Genomic DNA, 25,298 nt, shown 5'->3' with positions numbered 1-25,298 from the left:
CTCCTGACAGCCGGAGCCGAGGGATCCGGAGCAGGCTGTCACATCCCCCTAAGTCCGACGGGAAAAACAATCTGCTGTAAAGGTGTCGATGCCGCAGCGCGAGCGACATTTGGAACTGGAGGATATGACAAATATGGCCTCTGGTTTCGGTTTATAAGTCAGAGTCACAAGTTTAAAAACGCTATTTTGATTGATGCTGAAAAGTTGTTGCTGAAGAAATACATCTTGTCTTAGCGGGGATTTTTCTGTCATATATATATATATTGTTCCAATGTGGGATGTTGATATTAGACGTGGCCAAAGTGTCAAATAATGAGGTAAACGAATTAAAACAAAAACAAAGTAATGTCTGTCGACAAAAGGCTCAGGCTTCCCGGCCGCTCTGAAGGCCCCGTTTCCCAAGATTTTCTCAGCGCTCCGCGCGAGCTGACGTCAGCTCGTCACTGATTTCTTCCTGCTCCATCCCACAACAAACAAAAATGAACAAAATAGTGTGTTTTTGTTTGTAGATGTATTTATTTGATTTGATTTGATTTTCCGCTTTTACATGGAACAAATCTCTACAGTTTCCCGGTGCGGCGTCTCCCGCAAGCCTGGAGCACGGCAACCAAAATCGCGACAAACTCTTAAATTACGGCTCGTAGATCTAATATAAGTGGCATGGTTCCATTTAACTCGGCAAACTCGGCAACTACCGATGCCCCCCGACTCGTACAAAACTGCTGCTTTGTGTCATTTAACCTCGCTACAAAAATACATAAAGTGCGTATGTGTGCAAAATTAGAGCGTTTAAGCCAATGATATTATGCGGTTGCCATGGCAGACTCTCAACGTTATGATATCGGCGCTTTTTTCCCGCTCCAATGTCTGCTCTAACCTTTTGTTGCGTCGCACCAGTGCCATCTCTAATTTCAAGGTATTTCGCTTGCTGGTTAATTAGATCACATAATAATCTGTTGGGTGTTAGATCATTTGTTTCATTCCACAGATATTTCTAAAAGTCGCTGAGGATACCGGAGTGGATGTCGATATACAAGGTAATGGGATTCCTATCGTTCTGAAAATCTCATCTATTTGAAATTGCACCCTGCACGGTGTCGGGTTGTTTTTCTGTCCCATTGTTATTTATTTATAACCGGGAATTGGGTCATTCCCAAAAACGACAAAAGTGTCCTCGCTCTGCTACTCCTGCTACTACAGCGGCGCCCAATGAGCCGTTGTTGCGGGACTGGAAGAGGAGTTCCAGGGACTCCAAGCGGAACAGCATCGCCAACGCCTGCCCGGGCCCCGAACCACGCCCCAGAATCAGTGGCAAGAGATTCCACTTCTTCTTCTTCTTCTTCTTTTTTTGTTTTATTTTTTTAAACCTGGTTTTCTGCCACAGCAACATTTTTTACAATGAAATAATCCCACAATACAATAGCACAATCCTGTTAACAACTAAAAGCCTGACAAAACATGCATAACTGTGCTTATTATTATGGCCTGCAGTACTAGTAGTTAATGATGCAAGGCTCCCAAGCGATTCATTCATAGCGAACAAACCTTTTGTACGACTCGGGGCCGGGAGTCACTCCGGAAAAGGAGTGACTCTCTCGAGATTAAATTAGAGTCAAAGGGAAAAAAAAAATCTGAAGCTGTTTGGTGTAATTCATCTTCAATGTGACTGATTTACACTTTTGACAGAGAGCTTTGACAGAGTTAGAATATTCCTCGGAGAATTCCATTCACGAGTAAGGCCCATATCAACGTCTGGTCGGGAAATTGAGAAGGCTCCCCGTTACAGAAGCGCAGGATTTAATATTTACAAGTTAAGTATTTACACAAAAATATCCAGTTTTTACGAAATTAAGTCCCATAGCAACGCAGAGACGTGCGTGATGTGGCACGGGACACACAGGCTTTTGTTTCGTTCTAAACTAAAATAAATAATACTCACTGTTTTTATTTGTTTCACGGGGACGAGCAGCGGACCGAAAAATTGCTTCCTCTCCATTGTCCCGATGGAAGCGGGACAGTCCTCTTAACTCAGTTGTGTTTAAAAATGTCCTTTTATACAAGTAGGAAATAATAATGGAAGTAATTGGAAGTAATTACGTCTAATATAAAAGCAAACGTTGTTTTTATTTATTTTATTTTTTGACGTGCAGTGCATGGGAGTTCGCTCCCTCTCCACTGTCCCTATGGAGACGGGACAGTCCCTTAACTCAGTTGTGTTTTAAAAAAAATTCTGTTTCATACAAGCAGGAAGCGAGCAGAAACAAATTCATCTAAAATTAACAAAACACAGGGACCCGGCGCGACGCCGTCTAAAGGCGAGCGGACCCCGCTCCAGTTCTCTTCTCAGTTATGTTCCCGTTTTTTGATTTCCACTCAAGTAAGAGAATCAGGAAAGTAAATGAATGTGTTGAGCCTGAGCCCTGCGCCGCGTGCAGTGCACAAGGCGCCAGCGTTTTCGGTCTGCGCTGTTGTGACGTCGCCTGCGCGCCAAGGCCGTGGCATTTTGCGTAGGGAGCGCGGAAGCGGGATCCGATCGCAGGTGGTTACCGAGACGATGCCACCTGATGCCAGGTGTGAACAGACGGGCCCGGAGCTGTCCGCTTGTGATCGGATCACCCGAGGACGCGCGACGATGCCGGGTGTGGGCATCATCGTGGGCATTTTTTTTTTTTTTCTTCTTTTTGAAGTGAATTTTGAACATTTCTGCGACACCACTAACACTGGCTTCACTCATAATAATAATAATAATAATAATAATTTCCTTTTTAATCAAGACACTCAGTTGCACGTTTGGTCTTTCCTTGAAACGTCCTCGATAAGAACAATCTCTCTCTCCCTCTCTCCCTCTCTCTCTCTCTTTCTCTTTCTCTCTCCCTCTCTCTCTCCCTCTCTCACCTCCTTGATCTGTTGCTTCTCTCAGCTCCTGCAGGGCCGAGGGAGCGGCTCACCAATAAGGTTCAAGGTAAATATTTTGTCACTTTGTTCCATCACTTTTTGCCGGCAGCAAAAAAAAAATTCTTGTTTTATCTAGTTTATTTATTTATTTATTTATTTATTTTGGGGGGGGGGGGCAGTGTCAAGGACAACATTTCAAAGCCTTGTTTTTTTCCATCGCTTCCTTTGTCCTCCGTTAATAACTTCACACTCCCTAGGACAGTCGTTTGAAAAGAAGATTTTTTTAATATAGTTTTTACCGCGCGACATTATCCCAGCTGCCCCGCCACCTTCTCAACTTTGTTACGAGCGAAAAAATAACCAAGCCAGGTTTTTTGGATTTCTGCATATTCAGAGCCGTTTTCATGTTTTGAGGAAACGTGAATCGTTTTATTTGTATTGTTTTCGCCAAAAACGTCTCCTTGAGACCTAAAGTCTAATTACACTTTATCTACGTCTGCAAATCACTTGAGATGGTTTGCTTGACGATCGTGTTATGGTTCTGAAACTACCCGAAAAATAAATGGAACCAACCTCCGTCTAACACTGGCATCTGATTGGTCAATAGTGGCAATCAGGCAGTTTTTTCTGCATAATGACTTCACTACTGAATTTAACTAGACGTACTAGTTATGACATCTCGTCAAATTCCACCCCGATGTTAGTAAGGGTGTACTGAGTGGGATAACGCACAGCCAGGTGGTCATTATCGCCAAATAACCCCCTTCAGAGTTATACAAGACCCCTCCACCCTCACCAACCCCACCCGATCAATCCGAATCTGGGCTTTATTTTGCGATAGTGACCACCCAGCTGCACGTTATCCTACAGGTGATGAACCTATTTACTGTTTAACATGATATTGCGCACGCGTCTCCTCGAGTATTCATTCGAAGTTTGAGCGAAATAACCCCCCTCCGAGAGTTACAACAGCCCTTGGAGCTCCCGGTCGGGGGAGGTTAATTTTGCGGTAATGACCGTGGCTGGATTTGAGTTGTGAATTATTAACCCTTAACCGTACTACGTGACTGATGTTGTTGTCCCATCCAGACGCCACCAGGACGTCCAGCCTGAGCGGGCGGGGCTCGGCGGTGATCAGCGGCTGGGCGCTGATCCGGAGGCAGTTCCTGGCGCTGTTCATCAAGCGCTTCCACCACGCCCGCAGGAGCCGCAAGGGACTGATCGCCCAGGTGAGGGATGCTATTGGATCAGATATAATTTGTTGTGAATTTATCAAACGTCCCAAATGTTGCAGAAATGTCAGAGATGTTGCAGTAAAAAAAAAAAAAGTTGGGTTGAGGCAGATTAATTGCCAATGTCCAATGCTAAAATTATTATTATTATTATTATTATTATTATTATTATTATTATTATTAATACTAATAATTATTAGATATAAATAAATAAATAACAATTTAAATAGAGCAATTTATTTTGCTTATTTATTTTCATGTCTACCCACTACCTCCAATCGTTTTTGATCACAAGTTTTATTTTGATGAGCAATATAATTAAAATCACAATTACATTTTTAATTGCAATTATTTGTAAGACAATTAATCACCAATTAAAATTGGCCGTATCAGAATGTCACCATGCCCCATTTTGCATATATTTCCAATGCGTTTTTTTATAATTTTATTATGTTGTCAATCTGATCCGCCTAATTGACATTTCACTGAAGCCACACAAAGTTAAGGAGACATCTCCACTGTTTTATTTTTTTCCCTCCTCTTTTCCCCCTAAAGTTATGCTAATGGAGCATTTTCATTACAGCTGTATTAAACGTGATTGCATGACAATTAACAGAGACGACAAGTTGCCATTAGGGCATTAGCGATGTGTCCGTATTATTTTGATGCTCATAAACATCACATTCCCAAAAGTCAGAACCAATCACAGCAATTAATTGAAACCAGTCAAAACAAACTATCGCCAGTACGCTCCCTTTGAATTAAATGTTTGCAAGTTTCTCAAACTGTTTTTTGTATCAGGCGTCCAGACTTAAGTTAAATTGTTCTTCACGCGACTCCACGTGATGCGATCAGTTGTGAAATGAGCCGTTTGGTGATTGAACTAATTTTTTGGGGAGGAGGGCTGTCATCCTACTTTCCACCACCGTTGAGGTGGGTGTGTGCGTGCGTGCGTGTGCGTGCGTGTGCGTGCGTGTGCGTGTGTCCTTCCACACTTTTTATATATATATAAAAAAAAAAAAAAAAAAACCCTGCTGCCATCTCCAACAAGGTGTATCACTTCTTGTCCTGTAATTCGGCTCCGCCCGGCGCCCCCATTAGTCACTGTCAATCCAGGATGTTCCCCTTCCCTGCTGGGGTGGAATAGAGGAGTGTGAGTGTGAGTGTGTGCGCACGTAGATCTCCACAACGTCATCATAGCCGACGTCGGTCATGCTAATACCCCCCACCCCCCATCTTCCTGGACCACTCAGGGTCTTGACAAAACGCTTCTTCGACCCATATGAAATGATTGTGCGGCGGCGATGGGGAAAATCTTTTTTTTCATTTTTTTTCCAAACGCAAGTGTTGAGGGGATATGGAAAAGGAGATTAGGGCGCGAGGGCAGCACTAAAAACAGGTGATTTATGACAAAGGAAGGGGAAGGACAGGGGACGGACGGATGGACGCTACGTGCACGCCACGCTGAGCTGGAATCGAATAAACCCCTCCCTCCAGCCCCCCTCCCCGTCTGGGTGTTGAAATCCGAAACGCGGTCGTTATACTTTCGATCAAACAATTTATTACATTGTGTTCGCTTGATTGTGTGAAGAAATTGGAACAGAATTAGGATGAGTTTATTCCGGGAAGTACATTTTCATACACAAGGAACTCTTCATGGTGCGGATTGGTGCATTTCTTTACAGACAGTTGGCATTATTAGAAAGCCTAACGGTACAAATGAAATATAGATCACCAAATATACAGAAATGTGGAAAAATGCAGTGTAGAAATGGCCATACATTGAAAAAATATACACAAACAAAACATATACAAAGTACAAGCTGATTGATTTGTATAGATGGTTTCTTGGTGTCTGAGACGTTTAAGTCATCAACCACCTTAAAGCACATACACTACTCACAAAAAAGTTAGGGATATTTGGCTTTCGGGTGAAATTTATGGAAAATGTAAAAAGTTCACGCTACAGTGATATTAAATCATGAAATTAGGGCATTTAAGTAGAAGCATGCAATGGTGATTTCCTCATCTCAAACAATTGATTGAAACAAAAGCCAACAACAGTGGTGGGTTTACCACAACAAAAAATATCAATGTCTTAATAACTTGTCATGTGCCCTTGAGCATCAATTACAGCTTGACAACCACGTCTCATGCTGTTCACAAGTCGACTTATTGTCTGTTGAGGCCTGGCCCCCCACTCTTCTTGAAGGGCGGCCCTCAGGTCATTGAGGTTCGGGGGAACAGAGTTACGAGCCTCTACACAGACACTCAGCTGATCCCATAGGTTTTCTATGGGATTCAGGTCTGGAGAAAGTGCAGGCCACTCCATTTGAGGTGCCCCAGTCTCCAGCAGCCGTTCCCTAGTGATGCCACCTCCATGAGCTGGAGCGTTGTCGTCCATGAAGATGAAATGAGGCCTGTGTTGTTCATGCAAGGCCACAATGACTGGATGAATGATGTTATTCAGGTAGTATGGGCTTGTCACTGTACCATTCACAAAGTGTAGGGCAGTTCTGTATTGACCAGACACACCTGCCCACACTGTAACACCACCACCACCAAAGGCTCGTCTGGTGACAACAGTGGCTGATGCATAGCGCTTGACGTCTCCAACATCGTTGGCGGCCATCATTTCTGCTCAACGTGAATCGACTTTCGTCAGAGAACAGCACTGATGCCACTGGTCCCTTGTCCAGCGTCAATGCTCCCTGGCCCAAGCAAGACGATGATGCCTGTGCCTGGTGGTGTGGTCAGGTACCCTTGCAGGTGGTCTAGCACATAGACCACGCTGATGTCAACGGTTTGGAATGGTCTGACGTGACACTTGGTGCCTCTCACCTCCCTTCAATGTGCCTGGAGTTGAGTGGCATCATCATGTGGTTGCGCAGGGCACTGTTCACAATGAAGCGCTCATCAGTGTGGGATGTGGCCAAAGGACGTCCACTTCTATGCCTTTCTGTGACTCTTCCAGTCTCTGTATCTCTGTTGCAACCTGCTGATGAACCTCTGTGACACTCTAAGCTCAGTGGCCACATCCCTCTGAGAACATCCTGTTTGAATCATCGCTATGGCGAGGTACTGTTGATCAGTTGTTAGGTGTCGTCTTGGTCTCATGATGTCAAAATGTGAACAGCATGATGAAGAGGACTGTTTAAATACCAATTCTAATTGAACCAGGAAATGTATTGGTGGATTCATGGATCAAACACCTGTTGTGAATTTTGCCGTTCAGCTCCTGCAGCAAGTTGTGCAAAAAGTACTGAAACATTGAACAGTTGGACATGTGCATTCAAAAGTTTAGAGAAGGTGAAATTAAGTTCACCTGTAAAGGTTATAGTGCGTTTTAGGTTCATCCTGAAATTTGACCTAAAAGCTGAATATCCCTAACTTTTTGTGAGTAGTGTATGTATCAATACATTTTTGAATATTTATTTTTAGATATTGAAGCCTCCGGTCAGCAGGCTGGGCATACAACACAGGCTATTCCTGTACTGTTGTATTCAAGACTCTTAATCTGCAAGTGGAGTTCAAATTCCCAAACTCCAAAGCCGGTCCTTAATTACCATCGAGAACGGCTTATAATGACTCTGTCTGCTGCGTGACCTGTGGAATGACAATTTTTTTTTCTCCTTTGTTTTATTAAAAAACATCTGTGGCCGCCACGCAGCAGCCTCTTCAGAGCGCAAACATGTTTTCACAGTCGCTGAAGAACCCTGAACCTTACTTTTCTTGTGAATGGATTGATTAATGATTTTTACCAAAAAATAAATGCGAATGCTAATGCAGCCCAGCGAGTCAATGCGAATCATTAATTTTGCCCCGAAAAATCCCTCGTCTGTGAAAATGTGACCCACCGCAGCAAAATCCACATTGTCGCGCATTTCTAAAATTGCCACGAGCCGCCAAATAAATTGGAAAAATTCGAGTTTTCCAGATTTGTGTTCCTTTGTGGGGTTTTTTTATCCCTCGAAGTTTTTTCAAAACCGAGTTTGATTTATAAATAGTAGATGAACGTTATACAGTGGAGTTAAATATTCCTGTTAGATTACATGGGGAAACTGAGACATCCTTACTGAGATGCTGAACAGCGCGAACGCCGATCGATCGTTTCCTTTAAAAGGAGTGCCCAGGTGAAGGTAGCGTTCAGCCTTTTAAATCCTACTTCTTTTACACACACACACAGACATTATTGTGTCAGGGACGTGTACCAACAAAGAAGTCACGCTGACGTTACTTCTGTAAACAAGACGAGGATCCAGTTTCACTTGTCTGTGAAAACCTTTGTTTCTGTGTTGTTATGGATTATGCGAAGTGGGTGGAGGAAGATCTAAATCATATCTTGGACCTAAATGGACCAGTGCAATACAGTAGCTCCAAGTCAGTCTAAGCAGCGCGTACTGGACTTCATTTTCCGCTCAGTCAGTTCTCCAACAGCGACAGCGATTCTGAAGCTGATACCGGCGTTACCCCGGACTTGGAGGACATTAAACAGCGGATTTCAACCTGAATGTGATGATGAAACGGAATATTTTCAAGAACCACCAGAACTTCCATTACAACGGAAAAAGTTGATGACGTGATGAAGTCCGCTGAGGCTGGTGATGCAGATTATGAACAAGTAGCATTGGACAAGATTCTCAAGTGTACCTGCAAATGCAGCCAGGGGTGAGAAGAAAATGAAAAGAGGCCCCAAACAGGCTCTCAGAGTGAAGCTGGGGTAGGGTGTGGTTAGCCCATGTAATAACTCCAAGAACTTTAAAGATATTGGGCATACGCACATTTCTATAATAAATTACACACCAAGGCTGATATACAGAGAGTCATATTATTGATAGGCTCTACATTTTGTTGTGTTGTCCACACTTTTAAACACCTAAATAATTCCACTTTTATAAAACATGTATATTCATACATGTTGGTTTTTTTTAAACAATAGGTGTTGTGTGTCTATGACCCTGTTCAGCATTCCTTCAAAACATAAGAACAATGCAGAGATTGCCCACATTCAGCAGGGTGGCAAATGGCCCTGTGACAAGTAGCCATGTGGCTCTGTTGGTCCTCCAACTCATTTGCATTCTGGGTTGAATGAAGCTAAATGTGGGGTGAAACTTTGAAGGTGATTATCTCAGTAACAGAGTTTGCCACACCCTTGTCATTCACAAGTCATAGCTTTAAAAATGTTTGCTTGATTTGCACAAGTGACAGCTTGTTTTGAAGCTCGTAAATGTAATAATGTGTAATAAATGCACTTTACAATGTAAATCCGTTGTAGAAACAATGTTCTTATGTTTAATCATAAATAAATATGAAATAAATATCATAAAAACATATGTTAAATGTATAGTAGTAAATAATACCAAATATCAAATGAACAAATGAATCTGACTACCTCACTACTTAATTCTGACATCAAACTCATTCAGGATGTTAGTTGAGGATAATTAGAATGCTACCATTGCAATTTACACCTTTTACCGGCTTTAGGAAGATTTTCTTTCAGTGTTATTCACAAACACAATGGGAAATGTGCATGTTCAAGCACAGAACCCAAAGACAAAACAAACTGTGTGAAGTCAACAATACGCCTCTATTTCCGCCCTCAAACGCGACCTAACGAGCCGGTCGACTCTCCACCACGTAAAACGCGTCTTCATTTTGTTTTGCTCTTTTTACCCGTTTTGTTTTTTCCTTTTTCCTCTCAAAGTTAATCCTTTCCTCCTCCCCCTTTTTTTTTTTTTTTTTTTTTTTTTTTTTTTTAAATCCTCGCAAAAAATACAGAAACTTGAGGGTGCGATAAACTCCTGCATTGTTCACGCAAAGTGCTTCGGCTTCGGTGAGAGTAATGAGTTTCCCCCTTTGTTTGCTGCCTGCACACAGGAAGAAGTAGCAGCTGTCACCTGCAATTACTGTGAAGAGAGAGAGAGAGAGAGAGGGAGAGACAGAGAGAGAGATGGGTAGAGGGGGAGGTAGAGAGAGAGATGGGTGGAGGGGGAGGTAGAGAGAGAGATGGGTAGAGGGGGAGGTAGAGAGAGAGATGGGTAGAGGGGGAGGTAGAGAGAGAGATGGGTAGAGGGGGAGGTAGAGAGAGAGATGGGTAGAGGGGGAGGTAGAGAGAGAGATGGGTAGAGGGGGAGGTAGGGAGAGAGATGGGTAGAGGGGGAGGTAGAGAACAAGGGGGAGGCATGTAGAAGGCGGAAGGTAGAGGAGGGAGTTAAAGGGAGAGAGAGAGAGATGGGGAGGCAGAGGGAGAGACAGAGGGGAAGAGATAAGTAGCGGTGGAGGTAGAGGAGGGAGTTAGCGCGGTAGAGAGAGTGCCCTCTCTCTCTCTCTCTCCCTCTCCCTCCCTCCCCCTCTCTCCGTCATGGAGCTTTTTAGTCTCATTCTTCCCTTTATCTTCCGGGGAGTAAATATAGAATTTTTTTTTTTCCCCGTCGCTGCATCCCCGAAATCGGCGTCCGCCGCAATTAATCAAGTGTAGGCAAACCTCCTCCCCACCCTCCCCATCCTCCCCCACCCTGGCAGTGATTAAACAGCCAAGATATCGCTCGCTCTCTCTCTCTCGACCTTTTAGTCACTCTGACAATGAATTGAAAGGAGAACATTTACATGACGGGGGGGGGGGCAGAGGAAGGGAGGGGGGGAGGGGCGTAGGGATGGAGGATTTTCGATGGAAAGAAGGAACCAAACACAAATAAACTGGGAAAGAAAAGCCAGAAATGAATGTTTGGATGGTGGCATCAGGGCTTTGGGAATAGAATTACAATTACATATAATATTATTATATATATTATTAAATATAATATCATATTATATTATAATATATAATTTTATATTGCATTATATTATATTATATTATATCATAATATATGAAAGATATGAATTCACGCTAGATGGGAAAGTTAGATGAGTTGGATTAAAAAGTTGGAATCTGATCTGAGGCTCCGGGATGCGTTTGTTTTTTTGTTAGTTTTTTTTAATTGTATATATTTTTTATTTAATTATTTAAATATTGTTCAACTCATGCCAAAAATTTCGGATCCAACACGATGACCCGTCGCCACTGCTGTTATCGTAACAAAACTAAATAAACAAGGTCCCCCACTATCAATCAATATATTTTCATGTTAATTAATTGTGGGGTTTTCTTTTTGTTTTTATTCTTATTTTTCTTTATTTTAAAGTGTATTCTGTAATTCTTCTTTTACTTTAAATTATTTATGTCATTGTTTTTTTATTATTATTATTATTATTATTATTATTATTATTTATCACCTGCAGTTATAACTTCAAATATACCGTGCATGCTTCTCATATCAGTCATCAACAATGTATCTTCATTACCGTACTCCATATATATTGGTTTTACTATTTTTGAACATGAACAATTTCCAAGTATTTTGTGCTAAAACACCTTGATGAGTATTTGTTTACCCCCAAACGTTGCAGGTGGTCCTGCCGGCCGTGTTCGTGTGCCTGTCGCTGATCTTCTCGCTGATCATTCCCCCGTTCTCCGAGTACCCGAGCCTGGAGCTGCAGCCCTGGATGTACGGCCTCCCCCAGACCACCTTCTACAGGTCAGAGGTTGGGGTTTTCACTTCAAAGTGGTAATCCCTGACATTATGACTTTGAAACAATCTCAGACGTCTGGCACTGTTTGGTATTAATGTCTACGTCTACTGTGTTAACATTGAAAATGGTAAAACGGAGACCTTATTTCCAGTAGTGCTAATGATGATTACTAACTCAGATTGACTCCTCTTTTATATCTATATGTATATACGTATATGTGTGTATGTGTATATATGAATGTGTGGTGTGTATATATATACATAAGTAATTGATTCAAAAACATGTGTTTTTGTAAATTGTGTGTTTTGTCATTGCTGCAACACTGGAATTTCCCTTTGGGGATTAATGAAGTATCTTTATCTTTATCTTATCTTAAAGTTGTAATCGGTAGCATTATTTTGTTGTGAATTTGTTGAAAAATCTCTCAGTTTCCATACTGTTTGTTATTAACAGTGAGCGTCTGCTGTGTTGACCTTTAAAGGGCAAAGTTTGAGTCCTCAATTAGTGCTATTCGTTACTAAATCAGACCAAAGGTGGTAATCCATAAGAACATTTTAGGTAACATTTTGAAAGAAAAATACATTTTTGATACGTAACCTGAGCTTGTGCGTTGTATTTGAGAGCTTGTCCAGTTTTATTGGAAGTCAGTTCTTTCTGTAGTTTGTTGGTGGTGGGGTCCGCCACGGTTAATTTCATGAAATTAGCGAGTTGTGGCCAGTTGTTATTTTGTTCATAATCATATTTTGACACAAAAAATGCTGAGTCATTGGTAGGAGTCCACCTTAGAGGCTCACAATGGCATCATCCAGCCATCCATCCATCCATCCATCCATCAGAGTAGATATATTGTTTTGAAAATATACAATAAACCAACGTAAATAACAATAAACAATAAAAATATAGCAATAAACCTATTTATAAATAATTAATATAATTTAAAAATTAACAAATAACAATAACCTAAAAAATACCATTAAAGTACAGTAAACCTCAACACTAACCAGAAGACAGATCCTTTGCCATCTACAATAAACTTGACAAACTGCTCAATAAAAGAACCCGAAAATGAACCTAAAATTAAACAATAAACTCAACGATAAAAAGAACCAACAAGAGCCCAACAGTTTGCAAAACTCAACAGAAATAACCAAAAAATTGTCAATGCGCAATGAACTTAAAAATTAACAATTTACACTGAGTTCATATTTTTGTTAGTCACAAACAACTCGAAAATGGGATCCTTCTTGAGATGACCTTGAATATGAAGGGAATGCGTCCCCACAGGGAGCGTGAGATCCTCTCATCTCCATCATCAAAAAAAACCAACTGATTCCACTTCCTGTTTGCCGGCTGTTTATTTCTGTTCCATCTTCCAAGCAGACGTTGGCAGCGTCGTCACTTCTTGTTTGAGTACACTTTTCATGGCGACATCGCCGTGTTTTTTTTTTTTTTTCGCCTGTTTTCGCTATATATATACAGTGTATATTTATTTAATATTATGTAATAATACTATTTTTGTATATTTTAACAAACACCTTAAAATTCCAAACGAGCCAAAGCAATGTTCCTTCCCCATTTTATTTTGGTCCCCACAACTTTCTCAATCCAACAGCGGAATTGCAGAATTGTATTTTTTATTATTATTGTCTTTTTTGTTTCTTTTTCAAACGCTTCGCCAAAGAAATGCTGCAAACGCGGCAAAAACATGTTGAATATTTCATGGCGGCATCTCCCCCAAATAGTTTCCAGCCACTGAAGCGACAAAAGGAATGTTATTGCGTTTACTCTCGGGGTCCTCATTGGTATTCTCCGGCGACGTTGCTTATTTTATTTCATTGTATTTTATCTTATTTCATTTTATTTCCCATCCAGAGGAGAGATAGTTTCACTCTGGCCGGGTGTCTCTTGTGGACCGGGCCGTTACCCCTGGTGGTCCAGGCGTGCGGGTCACCAGTCGCTGCTCATTATAATGGCTGTTTGCCAACTAGCGGACGCTGTGTTGTTGCATGATTATTTGGAAGGTTGTTCCGAACTTTAGACACCGAATAATCACAATGGGCGGTATTACATACGAGGCAGTATTCCGAGTTTCGCAACTGTCTTGCAAACGCCTTACCCTGATCACTGTATCTTCATCGAGTTACACTGGAAATCGGTGCAAGCTGGACCCAAAAGGACACACTCGGATTTCTCCTCAATCGTTCCGTTTATCGTGGCGCGTAAACACCTGAACCGGGATCGGCGGATGCGATAGGTCCGACCCAGAGAGAGTTTCTTTGGGCAGATAAACAACAGTCACCGTGGCGACCGCCGGTAAGAAAGAGGTAAGAAAGCCCACTTTTGGACGGAAAGTGATCAGGGAGCTGGATATCGAGAGATGTGTGGACGAGCGCAAGAGCCCAAATGGGGACGTACTGAAGATAGTGTCGGAGAGCGACGGTGGAGGAAGTACCTCCTGTCAATAACCCGATCACGCCCTGCATACTTTGGCCTTTCAATCATCACGTTATTCCAAACTCATGTAGATACCTTGAATGCATTACCTTAATCCCAATATATTCGGTCCACTTTGCAGTTTAACCTCCTGAAGGACTCAGTATCACCATAAGCATAATCTTGAGAAATAATATTAATTATGCCTTGAAGTGTACGTGAGCTCTTCTTTACCCCGGGCCATATTATTATTATTATTATTATTATTATTATTATTATTATTATTATTCATGAAATGTTGTTCAAAATTATTCATAACTGTTCATGGCAACGCCTTTACTGTTGAGAAACTTAACACTCTGCTGCAGCTTCTCGCTGTATCTCAATGTAGTCAGAAAAGGGCAAAACAATGGTCACAGACTGCATTTTATCGGTTTTCCAGGATTTTATTGACTTGGGGTTTTATTGATGCACTTCAGCAAATCGCCTCTTTTGACTACATTCACGGCAGCAGAAGAAACTAGAAGCAGGAAGTTGCGTCGCTTCTCACTGTCGCCAACGGGACGCTCTGGATGTACTGCGGCAAATGCCAACAGTAGTTTTCAATAAAATGTGATGTTACTGTTCAAAACGTGAACAAACAAGAAATTAACATTCAAAAACATGGCAAAACAAATACACAAAGAGATGCGACGAGTTTCCTCTTTTCCAAAAGGAGATTTCAAGTCCTAGACGTTTGCCCCATTGGACTGCACTTAAGCCCCATGAGAAGCTGCGGCAGAGTGGTAAGTTCCTCGGCAGTAACGCGCCCAGCAAGGTCGTTGCTGTGAACGGTTATAAAAGAAGGAAAGCGGCATTGTGCTAACGACGGGTCACTTGTCCACACTCACGAGCTTAAAGGTTTTGATTTCCACATCAGCACCCGCGTCCCCTTCATAATATTTCTCTATAATATATTCCACCTCGATGAATTTTCACTTTAAAGATGTTTCATTTGCACCATAGGCGCTAATCATTAGTTCCACTGCTTCTGCTCTTATGCATAACATAACTGTTCCATTTTTTTAACAGTCCAGTAGCTTTATTACCCTGAATAACACAGTAAGTCAGCCATTGTTAATGACAAAACAGATGGCTGCACATAATCCATTTTTACAATGGGGGCCACTTCAATCTCGCTCGCGCTGATGGTGGCGGGAAAATAGCCATGTGACCTTCACGGACAAGCCTCTAAGTGAGACAATGAGCAGTGTATTAATCCCAAGGGCTGGTCACTGCTGGCACAAGGCCATCATGGCCGTCTTTACGATACAGCGCTCAAACTCTGAAAGTACCCTCGCGATAAAGGGCAGGGAGTGTGTATCCGCTAATGAGCCGGGAATTAGAAAGGGTCAGTTGTTTAACGGAGCCATGGCGGCTACAATGTGCTTAAGGCCCATGAATCTATCCGGAAAGGGAACTGACGCCGCAAGAGCCGTGATTGAACCGTCCGAGGGGCATCGGTGGGAGATTTTTCGGGTCCAAAGGCATCGGGAAAGATCAATTCCCCATGGAACGGACCTCCCCGTCTTCAGCAAGCACGTCTTTTTTTTTCCCGCAAGAAACCAACACTAATAGACACAGGCTCTTGCAACACGCAAAGCCAGGACACATGTTAAAGAGGACCAAAGAGTTACCCCGTCCCTATGGGGGCTGCTTTTTCCCTTAAGCTGCTTGTATGACACCCTTTCAGATGAATACAGTTCTGGCGATGTCTTGATGTCATTCGAAGACGACTTTCCGAGATGGAAAGATCGAGAGAATCCTAACAAAGCCCTAATTCCATACCGTAGGATTGGAGAGCAATCGTTTGGGAATGAATTTGGGAAAGAGCAGGAGGTCAAAATGACTACTTTATTGGATTTACGCTCCGGGCACTGACGATGTACTTTTAACACCATCGCCCAGTCTTCCGTGGCTGGGTTTCAGCGCTGTGTGCGGCCCACTATGCTGCTCGAAATGGCAAACATTTCCTGGAGCGGTCAGAGAAGGATAAATGAGGCCCAAGACTGTTGGTGATGAAAGACTTTGGAAGAGAGCACATACCGAAAAAACAGACACGTGGTGGTGCTTCGAACTCGTATGGCCGCCCTCCACCCAAGGCCCTGGAAGTGTTGTCCAACTCAATGATTTTCCTCTCGCTCTCCATCGAGCTTAACCTAGCGCCACGTTGCATCGCTATCGAGCATCGGCTGTATCACCGACCCCCCCCTCTCGCCTCTGTATCTAATTTCCCACAGGCCCGGCCGGGTGTCGAGATGGATCCCGGCGCGCTGATCACCTAATCCCTTCTGACTTGCTAATCCCAGCCCTCCACCAACCAATCAATAATGCTGCACATTTGATAATCAAGATCCGGTGTTTGAGTTGGAGTATCTGTACTTTATTCTACACTTTAGCCAAGCCTCGCCGTGCTGGCCTCTGCTGGTTATCTAGTTGTTTGGTGAATCGGCGCCCCCCGCCGGTGGTTTAATATAATTGAACTATTCGGTACTAACTATTTACTTATTTGTCTGTGTAGCTACGTCACTTCCCATCAGGAAGTAGTTTGCGGTTTCAGTGCAAGCCCAAGCTAACGGGTGATCTTCCAAGTGTTCCCGAATCCATCGCCGTCCTTCTCGTTGGGCCCTTCCCTGTAAGTTACTAGTTTCGCGTTCAACAGTTGTTGAATATGAGACCGTTGTTGACGAGTTTGAAGGTAATCGAAGGCGTTAGGCTGCCAGATACATGTGATGCAAAGTCTGCCAACGAGGACCAGCTCAGTGCAGTGTAGTCATGCATTCTGCGTTGCACCTCAGACTGTTTATGTTGGAAACCTACCGGTCGTGTTGACACATTTTGTTATGCCATACTGTACTCGCGTAGTTACTTGCGTTTCTTTTGCATGTGCATTGTGTTTCACTTTCACAGTCTACATAGAGACTCGGTGTGGTGGTCTGTGGAGTTTCTGTGTCAGTGTTTAACTTGCCGCCATGCTGAAGGAGAACTTTTGGGTTGTCCCGGTGACGCTTCCTCACTTTCCTCCGACCCTCCAGGCCGATCCTGTTTGAGCTTCCACGGGGGCTGCAGGAGGCAAAAGCCAGAATGGCCAAGAATCACAATCTGTTTATTGGGCCGAGTGAGTTGTCCTATACAAAGGAATTTTCCCGGCGAGGATTTGTGCATTGCTGTGCAGACAATTACCAGAAAAAAAAAACAAGAGATTAAGCCTGAAAAAAAAAAATTCTATAGAAAACAAAATAAAAATACCACCATGCCCAAACATTACAGAATATGCAAAATACGATTCCATTCACAATATAAATGATCGGAGCCAAGCGGCGGTATGGCTGCTAGTATAACATAAATATGGAAGGATGTGCTGTAATATAATAGGTATTCATAACACCTCTGCATCTCTGTTATTACAGCAACGATGGTCCGGAGAACGTCGAGGTGTCTCGTGTCGTGGACTCCCTCGTGAACAACCCGGGTTTTGGGACGCGCTGCATGGACGGGGATCCCATACCGTGAGTACCTATGGACACTATGCCGATTGGAAACTTTACAGCTATTGGAAACTCTATGGCTATTTCAAACTCTGTGGCTCATGGAAATGACATTGCTATGAAAAACTCTATAACTATTGGAATCTCTGTTGAAAACTCCATTGCTATTGTGGCTAATGGAAAATATATTGCTATTAGAAACTATGACTATTAGAAACTACACCGATCAGCCACAACATTAAAACCACCTGCCTAATATTGTGTAGGTCCCCCTTGTGCCGCCAAAAAATCTATGACCCACCTAAACAATGTTTAGGTAGGTGGTACATGTCAAGGTAACAACCACATGAATGCCAGGACCCGAGGTTTCCCAGCAGAACGTTGTCCAGAGCGTCACACTGCCTGCACCGGCTAGCCTCATTCCCATAATGCATCCTGGTGCCATCTCTTCCCCAGGTAAACAACTCACACGGCCATCCACATGGTGTAAAAGAAAATGAGATTCCTCAGACCAGGCCACCCTCTTCTATTGATTCATGGTCCAGGTCTGACGCTCACGTGTCCATTGTAGGAGCTTTCAGAGGTGAACAGGGCTCAGCATGGACACTGTGAGCGCTCTGCGGCTACACAGCCCCATAAGCAGCAAGCTGTGATGCACTGTGTGTTCTACACCTTTCTATCACAGCAGCATTCACTTTTTCACCAGTTTGTGCTACGGTAGCTCTTCTGTGGGATCGAACCAGACAGGCGTCCATGACCCTGTCGCCGGTTCCCCGGTCGTCCTTCCTTGGAGCACTTTTGGTAGGTAGTAACCACTGCATAGCGGAAACACTCTACAAGACCTGTTGTTTTGGAGAAGCTCTGACCCAGTCGTCAAGCATCACAATGTGCTCCTTGTCAAAGTGGCTAAGATCCTTACCAAGCCCATTTTTCCTGCTTCCAACACATCAACTTCAACAACTGACTGTTCACTTGCTGCCTAATATATCCCACCCCTTGACAGGTGCCATTGGAACAAGGTGAACGATGTTATTCACTTCACCTGTCACTGGTTTTAATGTTGTGAATTATCGATGTATGTCTAATGGAAACTCTATGGCTATCGACACTCTATGTGGCTACAAATTAAAGGGATACTCTAAATCTGTCTATTTTACCCACATTCAAATCAGAACATCAATAACAATTTTATCCCTTCGTGTCCATTACCAAGATAAGTGGCCTCCATGCTAAATCTGTTAGCTCAGTGCAAGGCCAAAGAGGGAATCGACTAGCGAGCTTCTGTGAAATTGGGGAAAATGACACCTTCCAGCGTCACAAAATCTTGAGTTATTTCAGCAATATGTCTGCGTCTTTATCGAAACGAAACAATACAACATTGTTCATGCTTTCAAGTTCTTCGCAGCCAGTATTGGGTGGTGGGCGTCCGGGGCCTCAGCCCTGAATGTTTTATGAACAGCCCCCGATCTAAAATAACACAGCAGGGCCGGCTCTGCGCCCCCGATCGCTCCCTGTCTCACGGTACCGACTGTGCCCGGGGTGCCCGCGGCCGCAATGGGCGCGCCCAAACGCTTGGTTTTGATTTAAGTAGGTTGTTTAATTTTACACCGTTTCCTTGTGGAAGGAAACAAGCACCGTGTGTGATGGGGACACATTCTCCGTCACTCTCTTACCCCATGTGTACCCCTCACTACACGATACAATCCGCCACCCGTGCTTCGTTTAGTAAACAACAAAAAAAAAAAGAGAGAAGTCAAACTACTTACCGCAATGTAAAGAAGTGTTCTGCATAATTCCCCAATCCAATCCCGCAGAACATATTTGATCACTTGGTAATTAGCATGACTTGGGCATTCTTTGCCCACTCTCTCGGGACCGTCCCAATCAAAAATACGCCGGAACAATAAGGAGCTTTTCTCAACTTATGTCAGAAATACAGTTGTAACATTATTTATGCAGAAGCTCAACATCGACATTCTGTAGAGGCTTATTCTCTGTTAGTTATTCTGAGGAAAAAAAAGAAATAAACAACACTGTTCAATTAAATATACATTGTCAAATTCAGCAAAAATACATTGTCACATTCTGCAAACAATTGTTTAACTGGAGCTCAAGGCATTTCCATGAGGAAATGGGAAGACGTCCCATTTGGGATTGTGTCAATATTCAATATATAAAGTACATGCTGGAGGGACGCACATATTTGTTTGTAAATCAGACAATCTGGCAATAGTGTAGAACCCCTTTTGTCAGAAACTCAGTTATCCAAACTTACCGGTCAACCAAACAAGCTTTGACAACTCTATGGCTTACTGTTAAAGGGATCGTTTTTTGCGGAGTTCACCTTTTGTCTATCCCACCCAGATTCAGATGACAAGGTCAATACCAATTACATCCCTGTGTGTCCAGTAAAGAGATGGCGACCGGCTGGACGCTAACTGTGTTAGGTCAATGCAAGGCCGCGGATGGAATCGGCTAGCCTAGCTCCTGTAAATTTTTTCCCAAAGATTGGAGTACCCCTTTCACTAAAGATGGGACAACAGAGTTTAATATTATAAGATGTACTGTCCATAAACATTACCCAACTCGTAGGTTCTGCTCCAAAACAAGAGGTCCATTTTTAGTGAACCGCAGGGTGTTAACATCCACTATTTAAAAAATCTGGAGAAATATTTTACCAAAAATCAGAGAAGGGCAATACCAATTTAGTACCTGTGCTTCCAGTACAGGGATAGGGCAGCATGCTAAGTGTGTGAGCAATGCAACGCCGCAGATGGGATCGACTTGTGCACGTGTGAAAGTTATGGGAAATACACCTTTCAGCATCTCTTTAAGTTTCAATTCTTTTTTTTTTTTTTCTCCTTCAGTAAGCTCCCGTGTGCCGAGGCCTCTGATTGGTCCACTCCCCCTGTGGATGAGTCCGTCAGCGACATCTTCCTCAACCGGAACTGGAGCATGGCGAACCCCTCTCCTTCCTGTCAGTGCAGTACCCCAAAACGAACCATCATGCTGCCTGACTGTCCACCGGGGGCCGGAGGTCTCCCTCCTTTCCAGGTAAGTTCATAATAATAATAATAAATATCATTTTAATAAAAATGATTTATTTATTTTGCACAAAACACAATGAAATAAACATAACAATAACAATGACAGGAAAGATAATAATAATAATAATAATAATAATAATAATAATAATAACAAAATAATAATTAATAATACACAATAAACCTATTTTTATAAGCCTGGAAGCAAACCAAAAAAATTAACAATAAATAATTAAATCTGGCAATATACAATAAACCTAACCTAAAAAATTAACAAGAAACGACTACAACAAACCTAAAAAATGAACCGTGAACAAGAACACAGTGGCAATATGCACAAAATGTAAGAAAAATAACAATAGACGTACACCTTCGTGTCAAGAAATCGCATTATGACAGTTGTGACAAGTTGTGCAGCTTTGGGGAATTTGCATAGAAATATATGATATCAAGAAATAGCCTTCAGATGCCCAGCACGTCTTCTCCTTTTCCCAAATGTCTTCCCCAATTGGGCGAGCCGAACTCCTCCATTATGCAGAATATATATACACACAGAGTATTACTATATATATGGAGATTTTATGCATATAGCTGCATATTCGAAAGGCATCAAAGCATCATCACTGGTCCCTGAGTTTATGGAAATTGGGAGAATTGGGAACGTTTGGGCGTCTCCAGCCGGGTGTAATGGGCCTTCGCCCCCATAAGAGCCAACGATCTCTGACAGGCGGACATCCCTCTGTACACGGCTTTATGGATTGGAGGATTTCCACGTTCTTCTCCCTCTTTACATTTTCCCTCCATTCAACTCCGGGCCCCCCCCGGTAGCGTAAAGCCAGGAGCGGACACGCCGGCAAAACGTACAGAGCCGCCACGCCTCGCCGGAACCGCTGCAGGGGCCGCGCCGGAGGTCCTTCGGGGACGCTCTGGGAGAAGAGCCGCTCCTCCGCCCTCCCTCCGCCCTCCTCGTCGGGGTGGTGTTGTTGCGGGACGATTGTCGAGACAGTCGGACGAGGGAAGTGCTCTTTGCGTGACCTTTTCCCTTCCCTCGTAACGAGTCGCACCTTCTGACGGCGCCTCGCCGGTAAACCCGCTCAGCCATCACTCTACATGTATCTGTTTGGGTTTTTTTTTTTTGGTTTTTTTTTCCAACCTCCATCTTTTATCGTTTTCTCCGAGGCCTCCCTTCGCCTCCGGTGGTGATGTTTTGTTACTGTATGAATTAGGGTTACGGCGCTTGCTTCCAGTACACTGTTATTCTGTGACGAATGGCCTCGCCGAAAGTACCCCTGTATCTTTATCATCAAAGGAAATAACTTTGCCGTGCCCCGGATTCAATTTGTACTTTTTATAGGGTGTTGTTTTTTCACTTTTTATGAATTGCGAGGGCATCGTCCGAGAGCCCTCGCCCCAAATCTTCTCCAACTTTCTTGTACACACAACAGCTCGGTGGCTCGGTGGCTTTCGCCCACGGAACTCACACTCCATCGGTGAACCCTTGGCTTGGTGATGATTAACCTCGGAGCCAAGCTGCGTAGGGCGGTTTTGCTGAGCGACTCCTCAAGAACCCAATCTCAAAAAAAAGGGTCAAACTTTTCGTCACTTCGACTAGGTCCAATTTAAAGAGAGAATCTTGTCCTGCTGAGCAGAGAGCTGCTGTTCCACAAGAGCTGATGAATTAGGTAAATTAGTGCCGCCTGGCAATTTAGATCTTGCAACACAAGTACCAGCTTCCATTATTCAATTATTTGAATCCCTGCAGTCGTTGAATCGTTGAAAAAAAACAACTCTGCGATAGAAGGTGTTTTTCACAGGTAAATTAAGAGACTATTCTCTCAGAGCGCCCCCTGCCGGCAGGTAGACGTGGTGCTGTTGCGTTGATATCGGTGGTAAAGATACAAGGGAAGAAAAGGTGATGCCGTGGCATTAAAGCGATGACAAAATTAGCGGTCTGGGGCTTATTGTGTCCAAAAACACCGTTACTGACAGTGGTTGTTGTGAACACGCACGAGGTGCTTGTTAGGGATTCCTTGCTGTCGCTAGGCAACTTGGCATCCAACCCGGGGGCGGCTCCACAAAGATGAAAAGCAAGATTAAGAGACAAGTACGTGGGCAATTATCACCGGTCGCTGGCATTTTTCGGTGACTGATCTTCACAAGATGGTGAGGCGTGCGGAGCTCCTTGTGTGCTCAGGGAGTGGAGATAAGATGCCGCAGCCCCTTTGTCCTGAATTCCCTGAAGTCTTATAACTCGTCCGCCCAGCGCTTCCCTTGCTGTGTCGTTGGAAGGACCTCGTTTTGGGCCGCGTCGTAACGGAGCGCCGGGGGCCGTCTTTGGCTCTTCACAAAATCAATTATAATTTGGCAAAGTAGGAGCTATTTTGGGGAAAGGCTGTTTTGTTTTTGTTTTGTTCTCTGTCCAGATGCAGAGAGATCGCCAAAGCGCAGTGGGCTTTTTATTGTTTTTGGTTATTTTTGTTCATTTTTATGTATTTGTATTGTTTATAGTTACTAGTTTTATTGCACCAATTGTTACTGTTCATTGTTTATTTTCTTGTTTCCAGTTTATTGTATCTATATCAATTTCTGGTTTATTGCACATGATCAGCTAGTATCAGTTAGTCTTGAGGTCTTTTTTAATAGATTTTTAGGTTTATTGTCTATTGGGATATTTTATTTTTACATTTTCTTGTGAATTTTGAGGTTGATGATAAATTGCCATTTTTTCCATCTAAATTAGTTTTTTAATTGACATTCTTAATTTTACGTTTCTTGCTAATAGTTCGTTTTTTTCGGTTTATATACTTATATATTTAGGATATTATATAGTGTTTGTTTTTTATCGTTATGTTATATATTGCCAAACTTTTCGTGGCCAATATTTATTTTCTAGGTTTATTGTATATTTAAATTGTTTCTGTATTCTAGATCTATCTATCTAGTCAGGTTTATTGCATATTTGAGTCGTTAACTCTGTATCTTTTCTATCTTTTATCTTATATTATCTTAACTCCTCTAGCCGTGAAACATTACATGTGGAGATGAACCTGCATTCACCCGCTTTACTGTCGCTGCTATGCAGTGCATATCTGTGGAATGTGGTGTGAAACATGGTGTGTGTGTGTGTGTATGCGTGTGCAGAAATGAATGTAAGACAGAAGCGCAGACCACCAGCAGTGGTCGGGCACAATGTGCGAATGCATTCCCTTTGACCCGAAAGCCTCTGCTGCTGAATAAATCATGACAGAGCAGCAGCCTCATACTACTTTCTTCTTTATCTTCTATCCTGGCTGCCCTCCCTATATGCCCTTGAGAAGCTACAGACACAGGGAAAGAAAGGGAAGAACGCCCCCCGGATGCATTGCCGCGGGGGTGGGATCATTGTTTCCATGGAAATGGCATGCAATAGTAATCCCATTATCAATTCTCAGGTATTGACTCTCATTAGCTGGCGATATTTAACCTTTGCAGATGAATTGCCCGCCACGCGTGTAAAGGAATTGATAAAGCCGCCTGCACACCCGCAGCGCTACGATTGATGTCTCCATCGTTGGGGACGGGCCTACCTGCGGGTCGCTTTGCAAATGGCCCTCCTCTGCCCAATCTATCAGAACCAGTCGCGCCGGGCGTTGGTCCTGTGCTGAACAAAAGTGAGGCTTCCCAGGGCATCGGAACTGCCATCGCTCACGTCGCCGCCGAGGTTGATCGACTTTTCAGCGTGCGCAACCGTTGGTTCTATCTGAGTTGCAATCCGAGGGGTGGGCAACATAACCACGGAAGAACGTGGAAATGGAGTTCAACTTTGAAGCTCCTCGTTGAATTACAAATGCAGCTGCGATGGTGAGTCACATTACGTTGAATGCCAATTGCATCAGCTGTAGAAGAGATCTGACAATTAGCATTTTGATGTGTGAGCTTTCAAAGCCAACTAAGGGGTTCAAAACGGAGTTCCAAAGAGGCCAAGTAGTGCTTGAATTGAAGCTGAGTCACTCACAAAAAGTCTTTCATGTGTCGAGGGGCAAAGTCTCAAAACCGAAAAAATGACGCCATATGGTACGGTACTGTACAAGAGTATGGCCAACATTGACGAAATGCATCAGAGAAGATACTCACTGTCGCGAGTCAAAGCTCACCGACGGGGACAGATGGACACTTATAATAGTGTACAGCCTATTTTTTATAGTGTATATGCCGCAGAAGTACAGTCTCAGAGATTACCACAGAATTGAAACGACAGCACAAAAACTACACGTCGTGAGCTGCACAAAGCTCGTATTTGTAACGGCGGTGCCATTTGGAACGTGCTTTTATCCGAGGCCAGGACGCGAAGACTCGTGGGTTTAGGGCCCCCGATAGGATCTGAGGAGTCCTCTTCCACCCCTAGTGCCTATGTCCGGATGGGCTCTGATTGCCGGCTATGTCTGCTGCCAACTGTTAAACATGGCGGAGGATCGGTCATGGTATGGAGGCCTGTGTTGGGGGTCTCGCTGGGTCCAATAATTGCTCTGCACGGTTGTAAAATGAACAAGGATTATGAAGCCATTTTTCAAGACCAGGTGGATGCTACGCAACCACTGTACCCTTGTGATGTTCCC

The 25,298-nt window shown here is 43.3% G+C and overlaps 1 protein-coding gene across 1 annotated transcript in view; it reads left to right on the top strand.

Moving 5' to 3' along the window:
- Positions 1-25,298, top strand: part of LOC307247444 (phospholipid-transporting ATPase ABCA1) — a gene marked incomplete at both ends in the record, with an annotated part of 207,431 nt that overhangs the window by 96,710 nt on the left and 85,423 nt on the right. The window contains 6 exons of the mRNA XM_080023597.1: positions 989-1,037; positions 1,201-1,311; positions 3,985-4,124; positions 11,577-11,704; positions 17,582-17,680; positions 20,527-20,713. Coding sequence (XP_079879723.1) covers positions 989-1,037; positions 1,201-1,311; positions 3,985-4,124; positions 11,577-11,704; positions 17,582-17,680; positions 20,527-20,713 — 714 coding nt within the window. The remainder of the gene's footprint in view (positions 1-988; positions 1,038-1,200; positions 1,312-3,984; positions 4,125-11,576; positions 11,705-17,581; positions 17,681-20,526; positions 20,714-25,298) is intronic.

This window comes from Zeus faber (genome assembly GCF_960531495.2).
Source record: "Zeus faber genome assembly, chromosome: 22".
NCBI classification, from domain to species: Eukaryota; Metazoa; Chordata; class Actinopteri; order Zeiformes; family Zeidae; genus Zeus; species Zeus faber.
Note: the sequence above shows the minus strand (reverse complement) of the source record. Positions and strands in the feature narration are given on the sequence as shown.